The sequence below is a fragment of the Colias philodice genome, chromosome 5 (genome assembly GCF_061535455.1).
Source record: "Colias philodice isolate Cphi_HAF_F1 chromosome 5, ilColPhil1 Martin Lab GWU primary, whole genome shotgun sequence".
Lineage (NCBI taxonomy): Eukaryota > Metazoa > Arthropoda > Insecta > Lepidoptera > Pieridae > Colias > Colias philodice.
This window is the reverse complement of record NC_143090.1, coordinates 924,406-951,288: the sequence shown is the minus strand read 5'-3', so window position 1 is coordinate 951,288 and position 26,883 is coordinate 924,406. Positions and strand designations below refer to the sequence as shown.

The window sequence follows — 26,883 nt, the reverse complement described above, 5'->3', positions numbered from 1 at the left end:
TTTTTAGCTTTTTATCTAGTTCGATTCCCGGACTAAGTGAGTATTTAAATGCTATTGCTCATTAATAATAAAGGAATGTTTCCTTTCCGAAAAAAATGATATCGACAGTAGGTACCTATTTAAAGAACTGTTCCTCCAGGCCCCATTCAAACTTTCCACCCTGTATAAAAAATAAAGTATGTAATTACCTATTAAGTAAAATTCAACAAACAAATTTTTATAACATCAACGCAACAAATTTAAAACAGCACAGCACGGGTTCAAAGCTAGTATATTCCCTTATCTATGTCCCTTGACTCTTAGAACTTGACATCAGCACTAATCTAGTACTTGCACTGATGCGATTTAGATATAATGTGTCGTGTTTATTTCATTTTCTTATTTCTTACTAATGTGCATTGTAAGGTAAGGTTTATTAAAAAATATTATCCTCATTATAAGTACCAGAGATACCTACTTAGGTATATACAGGGATGCAAAAATAAAACAACCATATGTTTCTAACATCATCTTTATTTATCATTTCACAGTTGGTTATTTTTAAACTACAACATAATAAAGAAAAGAATATATCCTACTGATATTAAAAACGCATTAGTTACGCAAAAGTTTCAAATTGCACTTTCGCGCGAAAACCATTGAACGGATTTGATGAATTGATGATAGATACTTGTCGCCAGACTAACCCTTGAGTCAACTAGTTCTTCCATAGTTATAAACAAATAATTTTACGAAACACTAAAATGTTGCCAATTCCAACAATTCCCAGATTGCACCAGCAACCATATCGGAAACATTACTCAAATACGAACAATATATTAAATCATCCCACGACCTCGATAAAAGCGACAAAGTTCTTCTGAAGAGCTGGGCGACGGAGAATCAAGTGTTTCTGGTCAATGTGACGTCACATTATAGACTGGACATGACCAGACATAAGGAACACAGTTTTAACACTAATGCGGTTAGCCAGAATGTATGTTACTATAATTATTTTTGGAACAGTAGCATGTAAGTTAGTATAGAAGCCCCATGCATACTTTCGCTGTTCGCACATATCAAATGTGCGAAAGTATGCGTGATGGATAGATACCTAGGTGTTTGTTATTCTTTCACGCAAGAATACATGTTGATGTAATTTCGCAGTGTGATTTGGTACCTTCAGCCCTGCAATGACCATAATATAACATAAGAGCGAGAACCAGTGATTCCTATAAAACTGATAATTTTAACAAATCTATGATCTATTATTGATACCTACCTAACATAACCTAAGCAATGTTCTATGATTCTTTTTTTAATTTTTTTTCATTAAATCTGTCCTAAGACCTACTTTGTAATTATTTTATCAGTGGCTCGATTGCCTATCTCTACACGAGAAGGAAATAAAGAAATCGGAAAGTACGTACTATGAGAGTGAAAAGGAATGTCTCAAAGTGGCCAGTGTTGCTGATAATACTGAGAGGAGATCTGTTCATCAGGTTGCTAAGGAGGTGGGGAACATAGTAAATTAATTATATTTTTTTTGGACATAAGCAGTAGTTATAGCAAAAAAAGTCCAAATTTTTTTAATTAAAAAAAATCTCATTTATAAAGCATTTGAATAAGTACCAATTAGAACTAAAATATTATATAAAAATAGCACTTACACGTTAAATTATTAACCTTTTCAGTAGGTAATAGAGTACAGCTAGATTTTTAGGGAATCACTAAGTTTTTATAAATAAATTTAATATGGATTCCAAGAAAGAAGTAAAACTTAGTCCTTCTTCGATGTTAGTTATTAGAGTGTAATAGACTCATTGAAATTTTGGATTTGATTCATCTAAAGTAATATTTTTAGATAAAAAAATGGCGGAAGAGCTACAGATATCTGGCAAATCAGTGTCACCAGGATAATCCGGGGAATGAAGAGGCTGTTGGATTGTGTTTAGTTGAATATGTAAGTTACATTTCATAATGAGTAAAAGCCAGTTTTTATTTAACTAGATATAGTGTCAGATTAGCAGAAATTAAAAATAAAAAGCAATAATTTAATAGAATTACATAAAATTACCATTAAAATGTAATATTTTTACTAGGTAAGTATCTTATCTTTAAGTGTAATGAAAATAAAATACTGTATTCTTAGTAGATTTCTATTCAAATTACTAGCCTATATATATACCATTGAAATAGTCTCTTACTTAATTTCTTTTTCTAGATGCAGCGAGACAACTTCGACATAGCTTTTCAAAGGCTAATAAATTTGAAACATAAAGCAATGGGCGATCTTTACCTTAAAATGGTGTATGCTTCGTTCAGTTTGGAAGAGTGTTTGAAATCGTGTTTATCTCAATATCTGAATACAGTTAGAAGTATTATGGATAACTTGAATATATGTTATGATATGAAGAATAAAAATAGTGCAAAATATAATGTGTTTTATTGCTTTTCCTTGTTTTTAGGGCCGATTTTACAATTTTGGTTGAAAATTATCCATCCATTAAAATATAAGCCAGTACTTAGGTAATACATATAAAAAATGTCACATGAAAATGTTAGAGATGGGAATTAGCAAATATTTGTAATGCTTGTTTATTAACAATATTCCACGAATATGTTATTAGCAAGGATATTAAATTAACCAGTTGAACTACTAAATTCAAAATTTTTATTTATGAAATGAGAACTAAGTACGTAGTTATTTCATAAACCGTAATAAATAACTAAAATATGGCAAGAGGTAAATTAAATATTTCCAAAAATAAAACGACACAAATAGAAAAATCATCATTTATTCATTAATATCAAAGTGGCATCAAATACTTCGTTGTAAATGTACGTATAAAATATGTACAAAAATACTTATTTTACTCAATCTTATCTAAAAATATATTCTATTACTTTGTACAATATTTTGATTTTGAAATTCATGGACCATATTATTAAGTTAATTTCATTGGTCCTTAATTTTTAATTTATCTTAAATCGTATTGGTCGTTGAATTTATTATATTAATACAATTTTATGGCAATTTATTTTTGTAAATATTCAGAAAAGTTTACACATTGAAAAGTAATTCGATTTTGACACACCATATGCAAATATTCGAAAATATAATTGTATAATTGAAAAAAAATTGTAAAAAAGATATTAAATATGTCGTTAAAAAAATCGATTTCATTAAATAATACCGTAAACTTTAATAAGTAAAAAAAATAATTTAAAATACATCATGGCTAAGATTTTGAGATTCTGTAAAAAATATCACAAAATAATTAAGTCTTGTGTAAGAAACGCGTAGAAAAATATTTATAAGTAAAAATGAATACAAAAATTATCAATAATATTAAACTAAATATACAAATAAGTACATACTATAGGAGTATTTATACAATTAATGAACGTTGACGACGTATTACTGGTAACTTTAAAGATCAGAATTTAGTAGAAACAAGAAAGTAAGGAGCATTTAAAACGTATGGTTTTTAAAATAGAAATAAGGAAATAAAATTTAGGGCCGATTTTTCAATCCATAGTTAAAACTTATCCGCCCAATAAAGTATCACGATAATATTAAAATGTCACCCGTAAACTGTCAAATACGGCCAAAGAACACATTTTTGAAAATATAGTTTAGTACGTTATTCAACGAATAAGTATTAACCAAGGATTGAAAAAGCAGCCCTTATTGTAATAACGTCACATTATGGACGTAATATAAGAAATTACAAGAATATTAATTAAATTATTACCACAAATGATACCTATTCTGGGTTAAGTTTTCTATAGAAGGAGTATCAACCGACTTCAAAAAAAGGAGGTTCTTAATTCGCCCGGTATATTTTTCATGACACATTTTAGTTTCAAATGCAAATATAAATGTATGACAAAATCTATTGCAATTTGTACTATGATTAATCTGATATATCACACTTGGCAATACAAAAAAAATAATTCTATTTTTACTCATAATTATGCAAAACAGGCTTTTTTTTACATAAAATTCCATTTGTTGATATTTTTGAGCATTTCAATGAATAATATAAATAATACGTCGCCAACATGCATGCATTTTATTTAATTATATTTACATATCAAAACTTATCGAGATATTTTTATCTCAAAGCTAATGACTCGTTTGTCGTATTACAATTTACAATACGTATAAAATATACAGGTTTTACAAAATGTTTAATAATTTAAAGTTCTTGAAATATTAAATTATTTTAAATTGTAAAGAAGCTTGGAAAGATTTTTGTATGATTTAAAATAACGAAGTATTTTTTCGTTTTTTCTACTATCATTTTTTTTTCTCAATATTATAAACATTTTGTAAAACCGTATGTCGATACATTTATCTACTTGAATATCTAGGTGTAATAAATTTATAGGGGTCCCAACCCCGCGGGGCGCGGCGGGGGCTCCGGGGTGTCCGCTGTTGGGGGTTTGAATGTGCTACCCTGGAAATTAATAAAATATGTTAAATATTTGTATTCTATTTATTATATAGGATTATTTAAGTATTTAAGGGCCGATTTTTCAATGCTTGGATAAAACTTATTCGTCCAATAAAGTATTACACGATTATATTAAAATGTCACGTAAACTGTCAAATACGGGCAATTAGAATACGTTTTTAAAATGGTAGTTTATACATTATTCCAGTTATATCCAAGCATTGAAAAACCGGCCCTTAGATAAGCTATAGTTTTCTTTTTGCGTTATATTACTTGAAAACGAAGGGATCGATATTGACTATTTTCTTTGGTACATAAAATTCAAAATCTATCTATAGATTGCAAAGAAAAAAATAAGATAATAATTAATAAGATAAGCATTTGTAATCTTAAAAAAGGATGGACCGATTTTGATGATCGTTAGTTTGCTACATTAGTAAAGCACCTTCTTATGGGAAAAAGTAATAAAAAAACACTATTTCTATACATTTAAGTAATTTAATTTTACCATTAAAACAAAAACTTAATGTCACTTCTAAGACATTTTATTCAATGTAGCAGATACATTATTTTATGAAAATATTAAAACATAAATGCGGTCCATTTTTCGTCACATATTTTTCCTATTTCAAATCCAAAAAATACTCAAAATATATAAATATCACCTGGAAGCCCATAGCGGCCTCGTGCGCGTCGGGCGAGTGCCGGCCGAGCGTCGCGTAGTCGCCGAGCCGCTCCACCCCGCACGATATCGTCGCGTATGTGTTGTCTACCGTCTGCAAACATTTACATAAGGTTTGTAGAAACATGTACACTGTAGTGAGTAGTACAAGTATATGACTTGTGTTGTATGCGTTCCTAATATTAACATATTGTTTTTAAGCTATTGCATAGCTTCTATCGCGGGTCTTGAGCGCGGGGATCGAATCGAGAAATTCCGTAACGAAAAAACCTCACGCTCCCCACTCCGACAGGCGTGGAGGTGTAGCTTCAAGGCCATGCAATAGCTTTACCGCGGCAGTCCCCGAGTGCCACACGTCTTTTTTGGAATATTTTTTACTATAATCAATCACAGTTCCAAGACTTTTTTTATATTTTTTGAAGTTTTTGTTATATTTCAAATGATTTTTTCTTACAGACTGCTCCTGCGCCTAATGTTGGTCACTAAACACCTTCCTTAATCCATCAGTCCTCGGAATCACAGACACAATAGAAAATCTATTGTGTCGCGCCCCGATCGGGCCTTACGGTGGTCAATGGGTTAAATAACTACACTTATATTTTCTACTATAGTGACTGACCGGTTGGCTTGGTTGGTAGTGGCCCTGCCTTCCAAGCCAGAGGTCGTGGGTTCGATTCCCACCCGGGGCAAATATTTGTGTGATGAACATAGATGTTTGCTCTGTGTCTGGGTGTTAATTATTTATATAAGTATTTATTTAAAATTATATATGTATGTTTATCAGCCATCTGGTTTCCATAACACAAGCGCAAGCTTAGTATGGGATCAGATCGTGCGGTGTGTGAAATTGTCCTGAAATATTTATTTATTTATTATTTATTTATTATCACTCACAGGCTGCTCCTGTGCCTCTTGCTGGTCAGCGAACACATTCATAGTCAGTTCTTGTTCTTCATACGGCCGTAACTTGGCTTCTAACCACAATGGGTTCTCTGTAGTACTGAGTTCTTCGAGAATTCGTCGTCGGGCCAAACTGTCGCCTTTACTTGATTGGAGAGATGGTGGGGGGATTACCCTGGAAAAGGGGAGGTGATTTCATTGAAACTAAATAAATCAGTCGAAAATTAAAAAAAGGACCTTTAGTGCCGGCGCAGTTGAAACGTAACAAAAAGGACCTTTGGTGCTATGAAAAATAAGAAAAATTTTGAGCAAGTTCAATGTTATTTGTAAGAAAACTAAATATAATTTCAGTACTTAAAAGAGAAAACACATAAAAACAGATCAATAGATTTTTGTTGTGACTTAGAAACATTACTACTAACGTTTGTTTAATAATTAATTATTTTAATACTTAATAGAATGTAAGGGAACTAAAAATATCTCCAGAAAATTTTGTAAATTTCCGGAAAAATATTGACGGTTTTCTCGGAAGTAGAAGTTTAGTTTATTAGATTACCAGTGTTTGAGGCACGCACACACCACTACAAATGTAACAATTCCTGTGAAGAGCACTATTAATAATGCTATTAACGTCGCCAGAGCGGGGTCGAAACTGTCCGGTACTGAAACAAATAGAAAAATAATTTTATTATTACTAAAATTATGTTTTTTTGTTTTGAGTTACAAAGTTTTTGGTATAATGAGAAAAGAAGTGTCTAAAGAAGGGATTTATGTCCTGATGGTCCATATTAATATTAAAAAGGCAAAAGAGGTTACGCTTTCACGACTGCACTAGAGCACTATTAAATCTAGTTACAAAAAATGAAGACCCAGGAACAAACATAAGCTAATTCTTTCAAATATCAACTTTATATTATTTTAACAGCTAAAGTATGAGAATTGTTGCACGAAGTTTAGTCTGCGGGTAAATATTCACAGATAGTTCTTTAAATTTAGTATTCCAAACATTTTGATATTCTTCTTTTCAATCGCTATGTTAAAACTTCTATTTTTATGGGATTTAACACAAAATATATAATATTTTTATTTGTTTAATGCTTTGGGTGGTATTTATGGTAATCTATACTTATATATTATAAAGCTGAAGAGTTTGTTTGTTTGTATGTTTGTTTGTTTGAACGCGCTAATCTCAGAAACTACTGGTCCGATTTGAAAAATTATTTCGGTGTTAGTTAGATAGACCATTTATCGAGGAAGGCTATAGGCTATATAGTATATATATCATCACGCTAAGACCAACAGGAGCGGAGCAATGCGGGTGAAACTGCGGGGAACAGCTAGTGTCATATATTTACCTTTAGAAGCAGCACTCGCAGCGACCAGGGTTTCAACCCCGTACTCCTGGTACACGTCTTTCAGCTCGTCGTACTTCGAGTCGATGTTCTCCAGCACCCGGTCTACTGGGAGCACTTGCCAAGTAGACGGGTCTACTGCGTGCAGGTGGATTTCACACCTATAGAGATAGAATTGAATCAAACTTGTCTTTTAGAAGCAGGTTGTCGCGGAAGAATTTCAACCAATACCCGCGGCTCCACTGAAAATAGTGGGGTTTTAGTTGGTAAGAATCCGACATAACCCACGGCTCTTTCCCCGGGGAATTCAAGGGATGCAAGATTTCCCCACTTAAAAAAAAGTTTGAATCGTTAAAATAAAGTTCTGGAGCTTCCACAAATTTTCACAAATGATGTATTTCCGTTGCCAATATAACAACAAATAATAAAATAAAAATAAATACATAATAAAAATATTAAGTGGGTTTCCCATAGTACGAAACCCGTCGTGGGCGAGTCCGACTCGCACTTGGCCCGTTTATTATTATGTGTATCTCACTTCCATAATTCTCGGGTATCATCATAAGGAAGGCACCCGGTCCTTTGGAAGGCTTACGTGGGGACACGGATCCAACACGCAGAGGCCCTTTAGAGAACTTTACTGTGTTGTGGGACACCAGCCGCAGCCCGCCCATGACTGCACTATAGAGATACAGTCCTGGGCCTTTAAACAAACGTACGTAACGCCATGGAAAAGATACTGCTAACGCTAATTATTGACATAAGCTCATGACATTTTGGTAATGGTTCGGTCACACTACCAACGACGACGACGACCACGACCAAAATTCCAATCTTGCCGAAATTTGTTCAAAATCAATATTAAAATCTCCCGTCATTCTGGTACTCGGAAATAAAAAATTTCGAGGTAAATTAATAAAAAAAAAAAAATAGGGTTTTTTGCGATTTTCGCCGAGACGGTAAGTTTATCATACAATCACCTGAACCAAAATTGTAGATCATCTAATTATCTACAAAAAAGGTTAAATACATTTTTTGTAGGAGCAACCGTTTCTATGAAAAACCTGTTTGTTTATACATTGATCTCAAAAAAATTTTTTCCAAACACCAATATGACAGGAAATTCTTAAATTTCATTTTTAATTGTGTTTTGCACAATTTTATTTAATTGCGACTGGATGAAAATTTTGTTCGTGGTCGTCGTTGTCGTTGGTAGGGTGACCAAATCCTTAGACAAAACATCATACGCTTATGTCAATTTCTATCGATAGCGTATTCTATTCCATGTCGTTTTGACGTTCGTCTTGGCCATCTGAGCAGTCCGCGGCCGATGGAGGACTATTTCGAGGTTTATTGTTATGATTGTTATGGTATCTCACCAGTCGGCCTGCCGGCGGGCCTGCACGAGCGGCAGGCGGCGGCCCGCCACGAGCAGCGCGTGCGCCGCGCCGCCCAGCCGTCGGGCCGCGCCTTCTAGCGGCCCGCCGCACCCGTGCGACACCACCAGGCGTAGTAGTGCACTGCGGTCGATTATCCACACCTATAAAGTGATGACAAATTGTTGTTACTCAATTAATTATCCTAACAACATGCTACCACACAAAATATAGAATAACACATAAATGCGTGTTTTAATATTGTAACAATGTAACATATAACACACAGAAAATGCATCCACGTTCAATTAAATCACGCGCCTACAAGTGGAAAAACATGCGGATACACGCATGAATCCCAAAACGCAAATACGCACGTAAGTGCGTAAAATCCCACACAATAATGCAAACTTGCACTGAAGCAAGTACGCATATTTTTAGTTTTGTATTATGCGTAATATGCGTACTTGCTTCAGTGCAAATTTGCATTACTGTGTGGGAATAATGCAAATTTGCACTGAAGCAAGTAGTAGTATTTTTAGTTTTGTATTTGCTTTTTCTTTTGTGTGTGTGATATCATCAGATTGTCATGTCACGCGCGAGTCGCATAATTATACTAGGTCTGAAATATTATTTTTTTAGAGCTTACATACAATTACAATAATACTAATAGTTAATACCTAAATAGGTACATACTATACTAGGTCTGAAATATTATTTTTTTAGAGCTTACATACAATTACAATAATACTAATAGTTAATACCTAAATAGGTACATACTAGGTATCAACCCTAACAGCGTAAGAAAAGATAAGGGCCACGCGATAGAAAGAGACAAAACTTGTAGGTGAATAAAATTATAGGTACATAATTTTGTTCAACCTAAATACCACCATTTCGCGTAATAGTAAGGCTCGAATTTACTTATAATTTATCTTCTTGCCGAGTAATTCTTCTGTACCTAAAATATTCACTATTCTGTGGTGTAGTGTTTCTCACGTAAAATAAGTGTGATAGTCATACGCATTTAAAAATTCCTTGTACATTTTTGGTCCGCATATTAAACAATATTAGGTACGTCATGAATGCTATTGGCAATTATTGGCCTGGCAAATTCCTCGTAAAATAAAAACTGTTTCACTTATTAGGCTAAAAAATGAAAGAAACAAATGCTTATACTCTGAAATACTTCAGAGTATAAGCATTTGTTTCTTTCATTCTATAATAAAATCCGTTTGCCCCATTTAAACCTAATAGCGGCAGTACACATGAGGCCAAGGCGTTGGGCCAACGTGTTGGGAAAAAATGAAGGATATCAAGATTCCTGTTCACACATTGGCGTACAGATCATTCTGCATTGGCGCTTCAAAGATGGACGTAGTCCGTAGAAGTTCTTGCAGCCGCGGCAATTTATTATTTTATACAGTGCGTTTAATTATTACGTATATGTGAACCAATAACAATGAGTGTACTCTGCCGTCTGCGATGATACCATTTTCCGATCTCTATTTTCCTTTTTTTATTTCTGTATAAGTAAATAAAACATTATTAAAAAATATGTTTTGAATTTTTAAAATGTTTAAAATGTGTTCATTTTACATTTAATTTAATTTTAACTACCTATAAAACGAAACTTTAAAGATTACAGACGGATGTATTGATTGGTGATATTTGATAATATTATTTATGTAATAAAGCACAATTTGATCAAAATCATGCTCATTGTATATTGTTATTTAATTTTTAAGAACAAGTACTTAACTGTTTCATACTATTTTACTCATTTTATAAATATATATTCATTTTTTTATCGCAAATGTATGAAAGTGAGTTATGAAAAACATCTAGAATAATATAATAAATAGAAAATAAAACATCTAATTTATTGAGTCATATGGTTTTTATTTTTGTGTAGTTCATGCCGGGGAATCCAAATTATTCCTTCATGTCGATACAATTCTACGAATTGTAAATCCATTGCTTGTCCACATCGGCGCCGCCATCGCTATCGGAACATGGAAACGTAAATTTCATTGACGCGCAACGATACTGTCTCCGCTGACGAGTAACGACAAACTGAACAAGACACCAACGTGTGAACGCTGTTTGCGGAGCGCGCCAAGATCCTTTGAAGTGTGCACAAAAAACCGACAACATTCGGATGGCCTGCCAATATTGGCGCCAACTAGGTTAATGAAGCCAACATACCGCCAAGTAGCTCTCTACACGTTGGCCCAACCCGTTGGCCCAACACGTTGGCCCCATGTGTACTGCCACCATAAGATAAATTTTGTATTAAGTGTTTGGTAATAACTAATAAACGTCTTTTCTATCTTCTTTCAAAAACACAAAATCCTACTATCCTACTAATATTATAAATGCGAAAGTTTGTGAAGATGGATGTGTATGCGTATGTTTGTTACTCTTTCACGCAAATACTGAACCGATTGCACTGAAATTTAGCACACATATAGAGGGTAACTTGGATTAACACATAGGATAAGTTTTATCCCGGAAATCTCGGGAACGGGAACTATGCGGGTTTTACTTTTAAAATGCGTGCGAAGTCGGGCGGAAAGCTAGTCTATATATATAAATAGGCACTTTCTAGGCGGGCGTGACTTACCACCTTAGATCTCGTCACCACTTTCCATGAGGTCAAACGTCGACCTATCTAAGTATAAAAAAAAACTCAAAGGGGACTGATATAGTGATCTATCAACGCACAGCCCAAACCACTGGACGTATCGGGCTGAAATTTGGCATGCAGGTAGATGTTAGGACGTAGGCATCCGCTAAGAAAGGATTTCCCGAAATTCTTGCGGGAACGGGGAAAAACGGGGATGCACGTACAAAGTCGTGGGCGGAAGCTAGTACTTACATAAACCTGCGCCTTCGCCTGTCGATGTGGAGGTGCTTCCTCTTGCGCGATGATGTCCAACACGAAGCGGTCTTGGTTGTATTCCGACATGAATGTCGCTGTTACTAGTATACCTGGGGAAAATATTTATTTATGAACATCTATTATAGGCATATTAATAACTGCTGAACTGATTTCACTGTAAATTGGTATGGGGGTAGGTTAGAACCAGGAGAAGGATACTATGGTGTGAGAATATTAGTCTTAGGGCCGATTTTTCAATGCTTGGATGAAACTTATTCGTCGAATAATGTATAAAACTACCATTTTAAAAACGAATTCTAATTGCCCGTATTTGACAGTTTACGTGACATTTTAATATTATCGTGCAATACTTTATTGCACGGATAAGTTTTATCCAAGCATTGAAAAATCGGCCCTTAATCGAGGTGATAATGTTATGTATGCTTCTGCTACATTGTAAAGATTAAGATGACAATATTACAATCGTGCCATCAATATTTTCTAGTGAAAGAAGTCTAACAACTCTGTAAGTCGCAGAAGTTTCTATAGAGAATTTTTAACAGTAAAAGTGTTAATTATTATTTTATTTGATATGAGAAACAATAATTGCGAATGTTTTCACCATTTTTTTCCAAGTCAATCCTGGGTTATAGTACTTATTATACTTGTACAAAGTTTTTAAGCTATTGCATAGCTTCTATCGCGGGCCTTGAGCGCGGAGACCGAATCGAGAAATTCCGTAACGAAAAAACCTCACGCTCCCCACTCCGACGGGCACGGAGGTGTGGCTTGAAGGCATAGCATGCAATAGCTTTACTGCGGCAGTCCCCGAGTGCCACACGTGCCTCAAAGACATGTTTTTAAATACAATTTCAGTAGCCATTGGCCCAATTTAGTATACTTGAAACTACCCTCACCATCCTGCGTGATGTTGAAGGGCGAAGGCACGACACTGCCGCTGGAGGCCTGTGCCCCGAACTTGTATAGATTGGAGGCCGCTATCGCGTAGAGTAGCGTGCCGTTAGAGCCAAGATCCGGGTCTATGGCCAGTACTGTGGCTATGGGCTCGTTGATTCGTGCTGTGTGCTTTACACCTGGTTAAAAAAGAGGAGGAATATAAATTTTTAAAGAATATAAAAAATTCGATCACGAGGCGAGACTCGAACCCGCATCCTTACGCGCCATTCCGGGGCGGATGCCTGACCAATTCAGCCACTCGTGACCCGCCAGAGCAATCGAATTTATTCTATTCTTTCAGTTTTATGTGTCTAAGGGACACACCGCGCGTCTATTGAGATGATTAACATTATTATAAATATATATTTATAAAGCATTTGAATGCCATAAAACCAAAAATATCAATTTCAACAAAGAGGAAGGATGTATTTAAAAATGGGTTTTATTTGGTTGAACAATGAACATGCCTTGTTCTCTCATGTTGGACTATTTTTTTATATTTTTATCCGGATAATTTGTACTATAAATATTATCCGAAAAAAAAAAACACACAAAAAAGCCAATGACTATAATGGCCAAACGATTATCTCTCATAAACATAATACGTACTTTGAAGTAGGATATAAAAAATGTCTACTCTGTAAAAGAAATTTCGACAATATTGACACAATACAGTTGTTAAAATCTTTAAATCAAATATCAAATACTTAAAATACGTGAGCACTCTTACGAAAAAACATTAAGATAATTCAATCTGAACTTTCTTACCAGCATAATAAAGGTTATTTTCGAATTTCGGCGCATTATCATTCTCATCTAAAATCTTAACCTTCACAACGGTGAAGCTGCCATCTTGGCTATCTGTAGTGTTGTCTATCGAATTCAAAATGGCCGCCGCGTGCTCTAGTATCGGGTTGTTGCTTGCGTATATCGTCATTGAGTATTCGTCGCGTTTTTCTCTGTAAATGCAGTTTATTAATTGTTAATTTATTAATGCGTTAAAAAAGGCAAGGTTCTTAACCCTGCACTTTTCGATCTACAATAGAAATTTTGAAATTTTTCTATGTAAAATATGGACGAATTATCGTACAAAAGAAATACGAACTTTTACAGATACAATATGATACTACTACTATGATACTACAATACTATGATGATACGATACGTAATAGAACTTTATAAAAATAAGAATAATATTTTTCTTACCTATCAAAACTGACGTTCGCTCTGATGATCCCTTGCGTTCGATCCAACGTGAAGGCGCCATCTTGGTTACCTTCTAGCACGTGGTAGAATATTCTACCATTTTCACCTGAATCCTTGTCTATTGCTTTTACTGAGCCTGTAAACAAATAACAATTATGTTTCAATTTTTCCATAAAAATCAGGTATCTTGTATTTAAACGTTCGTTCATGGCCAAATTAAATTAAAAAAAATTGTTTTGACACTAGAAACATAAATACGTTAACTTTATTTGATATTTTGGTCTTCACAATGTTATCTTTGTTTTTATTCCCTACTTATTTGTTAAAATAACTATGAGACTTTCATAACATTAATTTTTTTCGTTGTTAGGACGCCTAAGTAGTAAAAAACCGCACTGCTCCTGAGTGCCAAATACTTTTTTTCCGCCATATTCCTGTTTCCTAAACTGTTGTTACTTACCAATAATAATGCCACTGGGTAAATTTTCAGCGACGGTAAACATATGCACAGGCTCTTGAAACACCGGCGCGTGGTCTTCATTGTCAATTAGTATGATCGTGAGAACGCGCAGGCTTTCGAACTGGGCTGGGGTTCCGTTGTCTACTGCTGCTATCACTAACTAGATGAGAAATTAAATAAATAAATAAATATTATAGGACATTATTACACAAATCGACCTAGTCCCACAGTAAGCTCAATTAAGGCTTGTGTTGTGGGTACTAGGCGACGATAAATATAATATTTAATAAATACATATATAGATAATAACACCCAGACCCAAGAACAAATAATTGAGTTCATCACACAAATATGTGCCCTGACCGGGGACCGAACCCGGGACCGTCGGCTCAGTAGGCAGTTACTTTACCACTGCGCCAACCGCGTCGTCAAAATTAATTAAAATATGTATGTATGGAAAATAAGTTCATAAATGTTTGTTGGTAACGATATTTCATTGTTAAAATGGCAACTGATTAACGTAGAAAACATATTTTGTTTTATACAAATACTAGCTTACCGCCCGCGGCTTCGCCCGCTCTGTCTAAAACCTAATAAATTATATAATAAAACCTTCCTCTTGAATCACTCTATTAAAAAAAACCGCATCAAAATCCGTTGCGTAGTTTTAAAGATTTAAGCATACAAAGGGACATAGGGACAGAGAAAGCGACTTTGTTTTATACTATGTAGTGATAGTGAAATTGTGAAAGAAATCTAGAAATAAGAGAAACTGTAAAAAAAGACCGATACCAAAATCTTTAAGCATTAGGTACTGATTAAAAAATATTTTCCATTCCGTTTGCTGCCTATATTAGTAGTTATTTGCTAAAATAGAAACCTTTGGGTCAATTCTTTTATGTCACAAATAAATAACAAGTACAATTAATATTAACGGTGTTTGTTTTAAATATGTAAAACTAACTTACCTGATATTCAGGCTGTATTTCCCGATCCAAAAACGTCTTAGTCCTCAATTGACCACTATTAGGGTCTAGACTGAACTCCTGTGTTTCAAGCACGTTATGATTATCGACCTTAAGGTAGTACGACACACGGCCATTTTCGCCTGAATCCGCGTCGATTGCTTTTATCGTTGTTACTAGATAGTCTGCTTGTGCTGCGTTCTGGAAATTAGAAATTATAAGTGAAAATCAAAATGAAGATGGCAAAAATGTTTTACTGTAAGTTGGTAATAGTTATAATTATGGAAATACAAATAAAAGATGGTTCAGCGTACTTGGTACTTTCAAATGTTAAATTATATATTAGTTACACTTTACAGGATAAAAATATTTATAAATATAGCTCCTATTCTTAGTTTTTTTAGGAGTTACATATTCAGTAACAGGAATTCTGTGATCCTCTTTTAATTCTCATAACTTTTCGTCACTTCAAATTGACCATTTAACTATTTTGTATTCGACATAGCAAGCCGTATTATGTGCATTTCTCTTTGACCAAAAGTTTAGGTAAATTTGACAGCTCACCTAGAAAGATCAATAATAGTTTTCGTAGCAAAGCAACAACTGGGCTTTTAAATGTTACCCTAACTATCCTGCAACCACTAAGCCTACTTGCTAACTACCTTACTTAAAAATGTAACCCTATTTCTTACCACAGGAATTTCCACAATCCTCGTTTCCAACGGCGGGGCAACAAACACGGGTGTATGTCTGTTCACGCTAACCACGTGTATATCCACACGGGCTGTATCCGTAGACCCGTGACCGTCACCGTCAGACGCGGTTACGGTTAATGTGTATGTGCTGTCGCCCATTACGGGTTTTGATGGGTAGATTATACCCGAGGATGGGTCTACTGTGAACGTGCCTGGAAAATTTGGGGAATATATTATTGATAATTGATATGAACGAGTAAATTGGATATAACATTAATATATGAGGTTAGTGTTGTCGCAATGGGAGGAAATATGGACGGATATTCTGTTATAGTTATTGTCAATATAATATATATGTATTGAAATATTTAGAAAGGGACAATTCTTTATGATACTTCAGTTATAGTTGATGATGTTGAACTGGAAATCTCAGATCATTATGGTTCTAAATACCACTATGACATGATCAATGATCATTTCAACATAATCATCTAATTACAGCGATTAATTGTTTAATTAAAGAAGTAAAGAAAATAAATATTTCTCTGTCTCAGTTGTTTATCAGTTAAACAACAATAATTAATAATATAAATAAATTATTAAATTCTCTTACCTGGTACACTCTGCTCCGTAATATTATAGGTCACTTTTCCATTGATCCCTTCATCTTTATCTTCCGCCAAAACTTGCAAGATGGCGGCCGGTGGGTTTAACTGAAGGTTCTCGGCGATTGTACTTTTGTAAACTTTCTGACTGAATATCGGCGGGTTGTCGTTTATGTCTAGGATTTTTATGTGCAACTGAAAAAGTTATGAATTTAGTTTTACATAATATAGATTTGATTCTAGTGATATTGGTATTCATTTAAGTATGTTAATGAAATTTTGGATATTGAGGTTAAGAGAAAAAGCTTTAGTAATTTTTGAAAACAGCAAGCCAAATGAAGGTAAAATGTAGTATGATCTAGTGAACTAGTAGTAACATCATTACTGTTATTCAGTAAGTCAAAATCATAGGCCAAATTAAGTTTATCAAGTCAAACTCAAACAAAATTTAAGAAATATTATAACTTGCTTTTCCTTTATCGTTACCAATCTTGATCATAATTTTTTTTCGATAATTACTACTGTTATTTTGATTAAATTTCAAAAGCAATTACAAATCTCTCTAATTACAACTTACCGGCACACTAGTGCTTTTACTAAGATGCGCAGGCGCCTTATCAGTGGCAACCACTCGTAACCTCACTTCTGCCACTGTCTCCCGGTCTATGTTATCAGCCACACTGATCACCCCTGATGATGGGTCAATGGTGAACAGTGGGGACTGATCACCGGTTAGTGAGTAGCGAACTTCGCCGTATTCTCCTGGAAAAGAATTTTGTTTGTTAATGGTAGGGATATAATAAATAAATAAATAAATAAATATTATAGGACATTATTACACAAATCGACCTAGTCCCACAGTAAGCTCAATTAAGGCTTGTGTTGTGGGTACTAGGCGACGATAAATAATATTTAATAAATACATATATAGATAATAACACCCAGACCCAAGAACAAATAATTGAGTTCATCACACAAATATTTGCCCTGACCGGGAATCGAACCCGGGACCGTCGGTTCAGTAGGCAGTTACTTTACCACTGCGCCAACCGCGTCGTCAGATATCATCATCATCAACCGATATACGTTCCCACTGCTGGGACACGGGCCTATCGGTAGAAAATGTGTATGTAGGTATCTTATATTTATATTTAAAGAATCTGTTCTGTATGTATTCATTGCTTATAAGCTTTAGGTCCTTTTGTTAAAACAAATTACTTTCATTGATATGAACATTCGACATAAACATAGAAAGTAGTTTTAGGGTATTCAATAAAATAACTTTAGAGTTGCAATGAATATAAAGACTATTTTCCAATGCGCTTTCTATGTGGCAAAGCCTAACATTAAGGTATCGCGACCATATAAAAACAGATACAGTTCGATTCAAACTTAATGGCGATTCGGAAGTTAGCTGCGAGTGCAGTTGCGCGCTGGTACTGACAGTCAAGTTGACAACAAACCCAAAATTTCATATTGCGCATTGGAACGTACGATGTTCCGAGGCGCCATTTTGTTTGAATCGTACTGTAATCTAAGGGCCGATTTTTCAATGCTTGGATAAAACTTATCCGTCCAATAAAGTATTACACGATAATATTAAAATGTCACGTGAACTGTCAAATACGGGCAATTAGAATACGTTTTTAAAATGTTAGTTTTATACATTATTCGACGAATAAGTTTTAACCAAGAATTGAAAAATGAGCCCTAAGATGTTTTAACTAGACACTTGTTAAAATTTCCCAACTTACCCTCATCCCCATCATCTGCATGTACAGTAAGCACAGAACTACCAACGGGCGCATGTTCATACAAACTACCCTCATACTGCTCCCTTAAGAACACAGGCTCTTCATCATTCACATTGACCACTTGCACAAATACCCCAGCAGATGTGGATAATTGGGGCACACCAGAGTCCATAGCGATGAGTGTAAAGTTTATAGAGTGAGTTGTTTCGTAGTCGATTCGTTTGATTATTTTTACGATGCCTGTTGGGAATTACAAATATTATATATATCTAGACTATTTAACGGTGATTTTGAAGTATTTTGTTCTAGAAATAGCAAACATATAAAAGATGGTGCATTATTTAATGTCTAAATTATTGAACGGTGATTTTTAAGTGTTTTGTTCTAGAAATAATAATCATATAATAGGTGATATTAAAAGATGAATGTTTTCCTGCTAAGATTGGTCAGGATATTGAAAAGTCTTTTTCACATTAAATTTGGGACATCATAAACAATCTTGTTACACATTAATTTTAGGACTTCTTTACTTTCTACTAACATTTTATAAAACAAAAGTCCTAAATCATCATTCTAGACGATTAAAACAATTATTCTAAAACTGTACGTCTTAAAGAAAATATATAAGACCAAATGGTCCAAATATTCTAAAATGTCTTAACTTACCGGTAACATTATCAATCTCAAAGTACGGGCTAGGGGGGTGTATAACTATCGCCGATATCGGTGTTTCACTATCTGTAGCAGTATAAGTCGCTAGTATTGTTCCAATTGGCTGTTCTTCAGGCACTCGTTCCAAGTATGAGGGCTGTGTGAACACGGGGGCATGACGGTTGACGTCTACTATGTTGATTATTAGCTCGCCTGTGGATTAAAATGGAAAGAATGAGAAAAATATTAGTTGAAATTGGAGAAAAATGCATATTTCATAGATATAAACAATAATCTTCTCTATATAAAAATTAATTCCTATTTCTTTTGGTCACTACTCACTACACATTAAAATGAATCCCATTATCGAATCGAACAGCTGGGCCGATTTTGTTAGATCTTTTCTTGTTGTGTTTATCATCAGAACAGGATATTAAGAAAAAAAATTTTTTTATAAAAAAAATAGTAATTAAACGGTCATAAAAATAGTAATAATATAGAAATAAGTTGACAGTTCACGTAATCTTCTTTATATATAAAAATGAATCGCAAAATGTGTTGGTAAGCGCATAACTCGAGAACGGCTGAACCGATTTCGATAATTCTTTTTTTATTATATTCCTTGAAGTACGAGGATGGTTCTTATGTAGAGAAAACGTAAACATGTACCACGGGCGAAGCCGGGGCGGAACGCTAGTCAAAAATAATTATTGAATTCACAATATTACCAATTACAAAAACTTTTTAAAACAACAGTATTAATCTCAATATTCAATATATGGCCAATTTTTAAGAAAATCTTTAAAGTTCCATACCTTCAGTCCTCTGCAAGTTAGGCGCAGACGCATCAGTAACAACCACAGGCACAGTGACTACAGCAGCCAGTTCTCTGTCGAGCTGCCGGTCCACCACCACGCTGCCGTTAGAGAGGACCTTGAACCAGGAGCTCAGGGTGCCTTCGTTTGTCACCTGCAAGTTACATGTTAAAAGATAAATGCAAGAATATTGCATATTACGGTTTTGGGAGCATTGGTATTTTGCAGTACCATCAACATAACATAAATATTTTAAATATTTCGGGACAATTTTCACACACGCTTGTGTTATGGCAACCAAATGGCTGATAAACACACATATATAATTTAAATAAATACTTATATAGATAATTAACACCCAGACACAGAGCAAACATCTATGTTCATCACACAAATATTTGCCCCGGGTGGGTATCGAACCCACGATCAGTGGCTTGGAAGACAGGGTCACTACCAACCAAGCCAACCGGCCAGTAAATATGTAACACTATTATGATAAGTTTATCATCATTATCATGCCATCTTCAATCCCAAATACTATTTTATCACTGATATCCGTATCCATAGCTATCAAATTATACTCTAACTATGGTGCTCTATGTAGTTTTAGCGCATAAATGTATTTAAATAATAACGGCATAGCATTTGGAGATATACAATTGGAGAAATTCTATTTGCAAGAAAGCACCATAACAATTAATATCCTAAGTTTATCACACTTTTCCACCCTTTACAATAAAATAACACTTGTTTTCGCACTTTTCCATCCTTCAGCCATTAAAAAACACTTGTTATTACACTATTCCGTCCTTCACCATAAAATAACACTTATTTTCAAGATTTTACCCACCTCTTTCCCATTCTTATCGACCGCTTTAACCCCAGGTTCCATCCCAAAGACCAGCATCCCATTATCACTGATATCCGGGTCCACAGCTATTAAGCTATGCACTATGGTGCCGGATGCTGCGTCGGCGGATTAAGTTTATCACACTTTTACATCCTTAACTATAAAATAACACTTGATTTCACACTTTTCCATTCTTCGCCATAAAATAACACTTGTTTTCACACTATTCCGCCCTTCACCATAAAATAAAAAAGACAGGTTGAACTCCGGGAGTGCCGGCAGAAGTGAAAACATGATTATTAACGTTGAGCATGTTTGATATTTTGGAATGGTATCCGTCTTACGCTTTTTCGATCAGGTCACGTGTCATGACGCGAGTTTAAGATTTTATACCCAACGACGCTAAAGAAGTTTTCACTTAAAAACTTATTTTCAAGCTTTTACCCACCTCTTTCCCATTCTTATCGACCGCTTTCACCCCTTCTTCCATCCCAAAGACCAGTAGACCATTATCACTGATATCCGGGTCCACAGCTATCAAGTTATGCACAATGGTGCCGGGTGCTGCGTCGGCGGAAACTTCCGCACGTTGGATGGGCGGCGTGAAGTTCGGGAGTTTATCGTTTACGTTGATAACGTGGACTGTTAGCTCGGTTGTGCCTGTGAGGCTGGGTATACCTGTGTGACAAGGAAATTATTTAAATGTACAGTAGTAATAAGTGAGACTTGATTAATGCCTCAGCCCCCGGAATCACAGACAAAATAGAAAATCTATTGTGTCGTGGCCCGATCGGGCCGCAGTGGTCAAGGGGTTAATAGTGCCTTTAGATTGGCTATTAGCCTTTTAAAAATCCTTGAAATATAATATAAAAATTGGCATTAAGGTTGCGTAATATTTGTAAGAATATCAAATAAAACGATAACAATAAGGCGTAGACAATTACTGCCTCTATAGGCATTGTCTATACAATAGACACGAAGCTCAATACTTTATTTTTTAAATTTTAATTTTGTTATAAAGAGTGAAGAAAAATTATAATAAACGAAATACCCATCTGCCACTTTAGGACGTTAATTTCAAAGATAGCTTTTTAAAATACGCAAATTATGCTCTCCAACGCAATTATTTCTCCGTTATAAATAGGTCTAGTCTCAATATATATAAATCTCGTGTCACAATGTTTGTCCTCAATGGACTCCTAAACCACTTAACCGATTATAATAAAATTCGCACACCATGTGCAGTTCGATCCAACTTGAGATAGGATAGTTTAAACATGTAGGTACCACGGGCAAAGCCGGGGCGGACCGCTAGTAAGAAATAAAGATTAACTCACCGGAATCAGTAGCAACAACTTGTATCCTATACGTGTTTCGCTTGTCATAGTCCAGTTTAGCTGCAACACTGACAACACCAGAAATACTATCTATAGAGAACGCATCTAACGCGCCTTTCTGTATGTTGTATTTGATTTCTGAGTTCACTCCGCTGTCTAGATCCGTTGCGTGGACCACTGCTATTTCCGTACCTGAGAGATGATAACCTAGTATGTATTTCTGAATATCAAATTCGGAAAATGTTTTTATCCGTCTTCCTTGTACACGTGTAAATACATTGAGTAAATATGTTCTTAAAGGTGTGGAGATTAAGATATAACAATGGACACAACACAATTAATTAGAGGCAATAAACAAATACTTGAACATTGTAGTGTGAAATCTAGTAAATATCTAGTCCTAAACTATGACGTTTATTAGCTTTTGCGTCTTACACAATTAAAAAAATAATACAAATTGGCAAATCCAACAAAATAATTTTGGTATTAAACCTCCATATCTCATCTATCCATCAAAACCAATACTAAAAAACAAAAAATACTTTCAGTATAGATAGAATCATATTTCTAACATAGCAAGGTCTGAAGTCTAAACCAATTACGAATGTATTATTATATTTTATTCATAAAGAATCTCGGACCATTTAATATGGATATTATTGTTATATTTTAATATAAAATAATAATCTCACCAATAACAGCATCCTCCGCGATGTCAGCTTCATACCGATCCGTGTCGAAAGCCGGAGCGTGATTGTTCACATCTCGAATTGTTATCTCTACTCTACACGTCGCGTTGTATATACCGTCTGTTGCCTGGAGATAAAAGATAAAGTTATTTAATAACATGGAGCTTAACAACAACAACTTATCTACAAGTGATCTTTTTATTCTGAATATACATACAGTTTACCTTCTTTATCGGAGTGTAAGAACTTTGCTTTTATACAATACTTAAATATATAAGCTGATATTTTTTTTTTTTGAAATTTTTTGATAAATGATAATAATGTTGAAATAAATTTAAAGCTCGAAAACTGAAGTTTGAATGCACCATGCATTTGTATAAATTGACCATTATAGTTATTACTAGCTTTAAATAAATTAACATTTCAATTTAACCATATAAAATGTTTTTTTAACTCAAATACTTGTTGAACAAGTTGTCTGGCGGGTTAGTGATGGCGTAGCGTATATCAGACGTCCTGTGTTTAATCTATACTAATACTAATAAATAATAATATTATAAAGCTGAAGAGTTTGTTTGTTTGTTTGAACGTGCTAATCTCAGGAACTACTGGTCCGATTTGAAAAATTATTTCGGTGTTAGATAGCTCATTTATCGAGGAAGGCTATAGGCTATATATTACGCTAAGACTAACAGGAGCGGAGCCTTGCGGGTGTGAAACCACGAAGGGCAGTTAGTCAAACATATAAAACTATACTCACAAGCACAGTCAGCACGATCCTATTATCCTCCGCAGTGATTGTAGCATTAGGTCTGACGAGGATGCGACCAGACACAGGATCTATCCAGAATGGATGGTCTGGTGGGTCTGTGATGGAGTATCGGATGTCAGACGTCGTGTCTGGGTCGCGGGCTTGTACCTGGTGATGAAATATAAAGCTATATTTATAAGAAATACACATGTTATAGTATCTGGTAACCATCTTAGGGCCGATTTTTCAATGCTTGGATAAAACTTATTCGTCGAATAATGTATAAAACTACCATTTTAAAAACGTATTCTAATTGCCCGTATTTGACAGTTTACGTGACATTTTAATATTATCGTGTAATACTTTATTGGACGGATAAGTTTTATCCAGGCATTGAAAAATCGGCCCTTAGTAAAATGTAAAATTGGCGATTCAATATTATGCTAGTAAGCGTTCAATATTCATTTAATAAAGGTTGTTTTTATTGTAATTCGGATTATACTTGGAAATTCTTAATCAGATAAACTTACAAGTTACTACCTTTTGTGTTTTTGCATAATTATACATTTATGAAATCTACAAATTCTGGCACCATATCTACCAGTTTAAAGATGAAGGCAATTATCACATAAAGCAAGGTATTCTTCCTATAAATCCAACTTCTACCCACGAAACTATACTTTCAAAAAAAGACGGGTTGCACTCCGGGAGTGGCGGCAGCAGTGAAAACTTGATTATTAACGTTGAGCATGTTTGATATCCATCCGTCTTACGCTTTTTCGATCAGGCCACGTGTCCTGACGCGAGTTTAAGATTTTATACCCATTACAGAAAAAGTGCTCAACGCCGCTAAAGAAGTTTTCACTTCAAAATTCCTGACCTTTTTACCTAAATAAAAAGGCAGTACTTAGCAATTTACACGCATAAAACATCACTACTATAATACTAACTTGTAGCTCAGGCTCGAACTTAAGCGCATCTTCATCTATAGAAGCTCGATACACTGGTGTTAAGAAAGCCGGCGGGTTATCATTGGAGTCCGTCACTGATATGTGTAGCGATACTACGCTCATTTGCCCAGCCCCGTCGTCGTCTGTCGCCTGGAAGTGAAATAAGATAAAAAAATAGAAAAAATCTTTATTGAAATTTTTTTAAAATAATACAGTTTATAATATTTGGGAAAATTAAAGCCAGTGTTAGTTCAAAACTGTGTTACAGGTTTTAGGATCCCCTCACAATTTTAGTAGATAGGTTCGTAAATAAGCAAGTAATTTTGTTCTGGACGGAGTCAAAGAAAAAAGGAAATAGAGTTATGGAGTTTCTTGCTGGTTTTCCCCCGTATAAACTGCTTTCGGAATCGGTGTTAAATGGTGAAACTAAATTCAATTAAAATTTTTCTAATTGAATAAGTTAATTTTTATAGTTTGAGGATTGGTCAGTATATGTCTAAAGAAAGCTAGGTATTTCGTTCTGAACACAGTGAAATATTGATGTAGAAAATTTACAAAGTATAGCGTGATATAATTACTTTGTAAAGTTTAACAAAAAATATTGACTTGACAATTATATATTTTTTTATAACAGAGGACAGGAGTTTTTGAGGTTATGACTTAAAATAAACATAGACGATAAGAATTTCAAATACAAAAATATCAATAAAAAAATCATAATTTTTTATATTTCTTTCTTACCTTATATTGCAAGAAATAGTCCTTCCTCGTTTCATAATCCAAGCACGGGGGCGTACCCGGCGTGGGGCAAGGGGCAACAGAGATCACCCCACTTCTATTGTCAACGTGGAATAAATCTGCCCCATTGCCTGACAGCTGGTATACGATGCCTTCTGTACCGAACCTGTGTGATAGATTTTGATAATAAAATTATGCAGGGAGTGAAGTAATAAATTTCCGGGATTGGTTTCTCGGGAACATTATCAATTGGTGTAATAATATAGTGTTTTTGAAGTGAAACTTCTGTAGGCGCATTAAGAGTATAATTTCAAGTTGATAAATTCAAATTTTACTCATGCGCATATCATCACAGCAATATCGTCACATCATGGAGTAAAGCGACGATTTTGGTATTTTTTAATCTTGCCGAAGAAGTTTCAAGGTTTAGGTTAGGTTAGGTTCTAACACGTGTTCTCGGTAAACACGTTCTTTTTTTATCAACGTGTTCGAAACCTGACATAATCGATATTGATTTCTGAAAAATTTGATTATGCAGTTTTAGTTTTAATCATCTTTTTTTTATATTACCCTCAATTTTGTACTTCGCCAAGCACGCCCAGTCGAAAAATTCATCCTACATGTACTGTAGTCTATAAACTTCCCGTCCCACAGGGATACAGTGTCACTCACCGTCCGGTATCTCTATCGGCGGCGCGTATCGCGAGCACGCGTGCGCCCGCGCCGGCCGCCTCCCGCACACTGCCCGCGTGCGCCTGCTCCGCGAACTGCGGCGCGTTGTCGTTCCCGTCCCACAGGGATACAGTGTCACTCACCGTCCGGTATCTCTATCGGCGGCGCGTATCGCGAGCACGCGTGCGCCCGCGCCGGCCGCCTCCCGCACACTGCCCGCGTGCGCCTGCTCCGCGAACTGCGGCGCGTTGTCGTTCACGTCCCACAGCGATATGGTGACACTGGCCTTGGACGAGAGACGCGGAGATGTGTGGAGCTCTTCTGCTATCACCTAGATTAAAAAAAATAGGTAAACATACTTTAAACTGAAACGGGAAAGCCAAACAAGAAACAAATAACAGCAAATAATTTATAAATGTATAACAGCAAATAAGTTATAATACAACAAACACGCGACACGACAAAATAGCTAAAAATTCATTTTAAAAAGTACGGCGAGTACGACTCGTACTTTCGTTAATTGCGGGTCGGACTCGCCGTACAAACAAGCAATTTTTTTTTAAACATGAATTGAATTTTATAATAAATCTTGCTTTTTATTGTGATAACTACCCTCAATGTAATTTTATATCAACTTGAAAATAAATGTACAATCATTTGTACATTTATTTTCAAGTATATTTGTGTCAAAATAGATATCGCTATTATCAATGACGAGAAAAAACATGTCTAAAATCACGTTGTTATATTTGTTTTTTTTTTCTCATTGAATTTTTTTTTTCGTGAATATTCTAAAGATTCGATTCGATAAGTAAAACATTTTAAAAGATATCGAATAATTATTTTATATAATATTTATATAAAAAATTATAATATATATTTATATAAAAAAAATATCATCAAATAATTATTTTAAAACTTCAACTACCCACCTCTAAAATAAACTTCCTCTGGTTTTGATCCTCGTAGTCCAAACTAGAATTCAGTCTTAGTGTTACAGTAGCGCTACCCGTGGCTGTGCTGGGTTCCACTATGAATGCTCCAAGCTCGTCTGATAGACGGAGACTAAATACTGAGTTTAGACCCTGCAAAACATTAAAAAAAGACATGTGGCACTCGGGGACTGCCGCGGTAAAGCTATTGCATGCTATG

The 26,883-nt window shown here is 34.9% G+C and overlaps 2 protein-coding genes across 2 annotated transcripts in view; one reads left to right on the top strand and one right to left on the bottom strand.

The window, feature by feature from the left end:
- The first annotated feature begins 323 nt into the window (after positions 1 to 323).
- On the top strand, positions 324 to 2,512 carry LOC149488214 (uncharacterized). The gene is made up of 5 exons (XM_089695301.1): positions 324 to 405; positions 770 to 976; positions 1,353 to 1,493; positions 1,844 to 1,942; positions 2,204 to 2,512. Exons 1-5 carry the CDS (start codon positions 355 to 357, stop codon positions 2,510 to 2,512), a joined length of 807 nt encoding a protein of 268 aa, XP_089551427.1. The 5' UTR covers positions 324 to 354.
- Positions 2,513 to 2,761: 249 nt separating this feature from the next.
- Positions 2,762 to 26,883, bottom strand: part of Cad87A (cadherin 87A) — a 53,805-nt gene continuing 29,683 nt past the window's right edge. Inside the window, exons 11-36 of the mRNA XM_089695383.1 lie at positions 26,664 to 26,816; positions 25,875 to 26,062; positions 25,063 to 25,225; positions 24,322 to 24,471; positions 23,381 to 23,539; positions 22,624 to 22,747; positions 21,932 to 22,123; positions 21,043 to 21,272; positions 19,745 to 19,898; positions 18,945 to 19,142; positions 18,279 to 18,518; positions 17,102 to 17,286; positions 16,533 to 16,719; positions 15,917 to 16,131; positions 15,228 to 15,425; positions 14,260 to 14,419; positions 13,800 to 13,935; positions 13,362 to 13,552; positions 12,554 to 12,730; positions 11,634 to 11,746; positions 8,756 to 8,916; positions 7,380 to 7,537; positions 6,581 to 6,686; positions 6,019 to 6,199; positions 5,108 to 5,218; positions 2,762 to 4,445 (exon numbers count right to left, since the gene is read on the bottom strand). Of these exons, the coding sequence (XP_089551509.1) occupies positions 4,371 to 4,445; positions 5,108 to 5,218; positions 6,019 to 6,199; positions 6,581 to 6,686; positions 7,380 to 7,537; positions 8,756 to 8,916; positions 11,634 to 11,746; positions 12,554 to 12,730; positions 13,362 to 13,552; positions 13,800 to 13,935; positions 14,260 to 14,419; positions 15,228 to 15,425; positions 15,917 to 16,131; positions 16,533 to 16,719; positions 17,102 to 17,286; positions 18,279 to 18,518; positions 18,945 to 19,142; positions 19,745 to 19,898; positions 21,043 to 21,272; positions 21,932 to 22,123; positions 22,624 to 22,747; positions 23,381 to 23,539; positions 24,322 to 24,471; positions 25,063 to 25,225; positions 25,875 to 26,062; positions 26,664 to 26,816 (4,305 nt within the window). The 3' untranslated portion in view covers positions 2,762 to 4,370. The remainder of the gene's footprint in view (positions 4,446 to 5,107; positions 5,219 to 6,018; positions 6,200 to 6,580; positions 6,687 to 7,379; positions 7,538 to 8,755; positions 8,917 to 11,633; positions 11,747 to 12,553; positions 12,731 to 13,361; positions 13,553 to 13,799; positions 13,936 to 14,259; positions 14,420 to 15,227; positions 15,426 to 15,916; positions 16,132 to 16,532; positions 16,720 to 17,101; positions 17,287 to 18,278; positions 18,519 to 18,944; positions 19,143 to 19,744; positions 19,899 to 21,042; positions 21,273 to 21,931; positions 22,124 to 22,623; positions 22,748 to 23,380; positions 23,540 to 24,321; positions 24,472 to 25,062; positions 25,226 to 25,874; positions 26,063 to 26,663; positions 26,817 to 26,883) is intronic.

Coding starts and splice junctions, on each gene's coding strand:
- LOC149488214 (XM_089695301.1), top strand. CDS start 355: ATGTGTCGTGTTTATTTCATTTTCTTATTTCTTACTAATGTGCATTGT. Junction 406..769: donor TTACTAATGTGCATTGTAAG/GTAAGGTTTATT, acceptor AACAATTCCCAG/ATTGCACCAGCAACCATATC. Junction 1,943..2,203: donor GATTGTGTTTAGTTGAATAT/GTAAGTTACATT, acceptor TTCTTTTTCTAG/ATGCAGCGAGACAACTTCGA.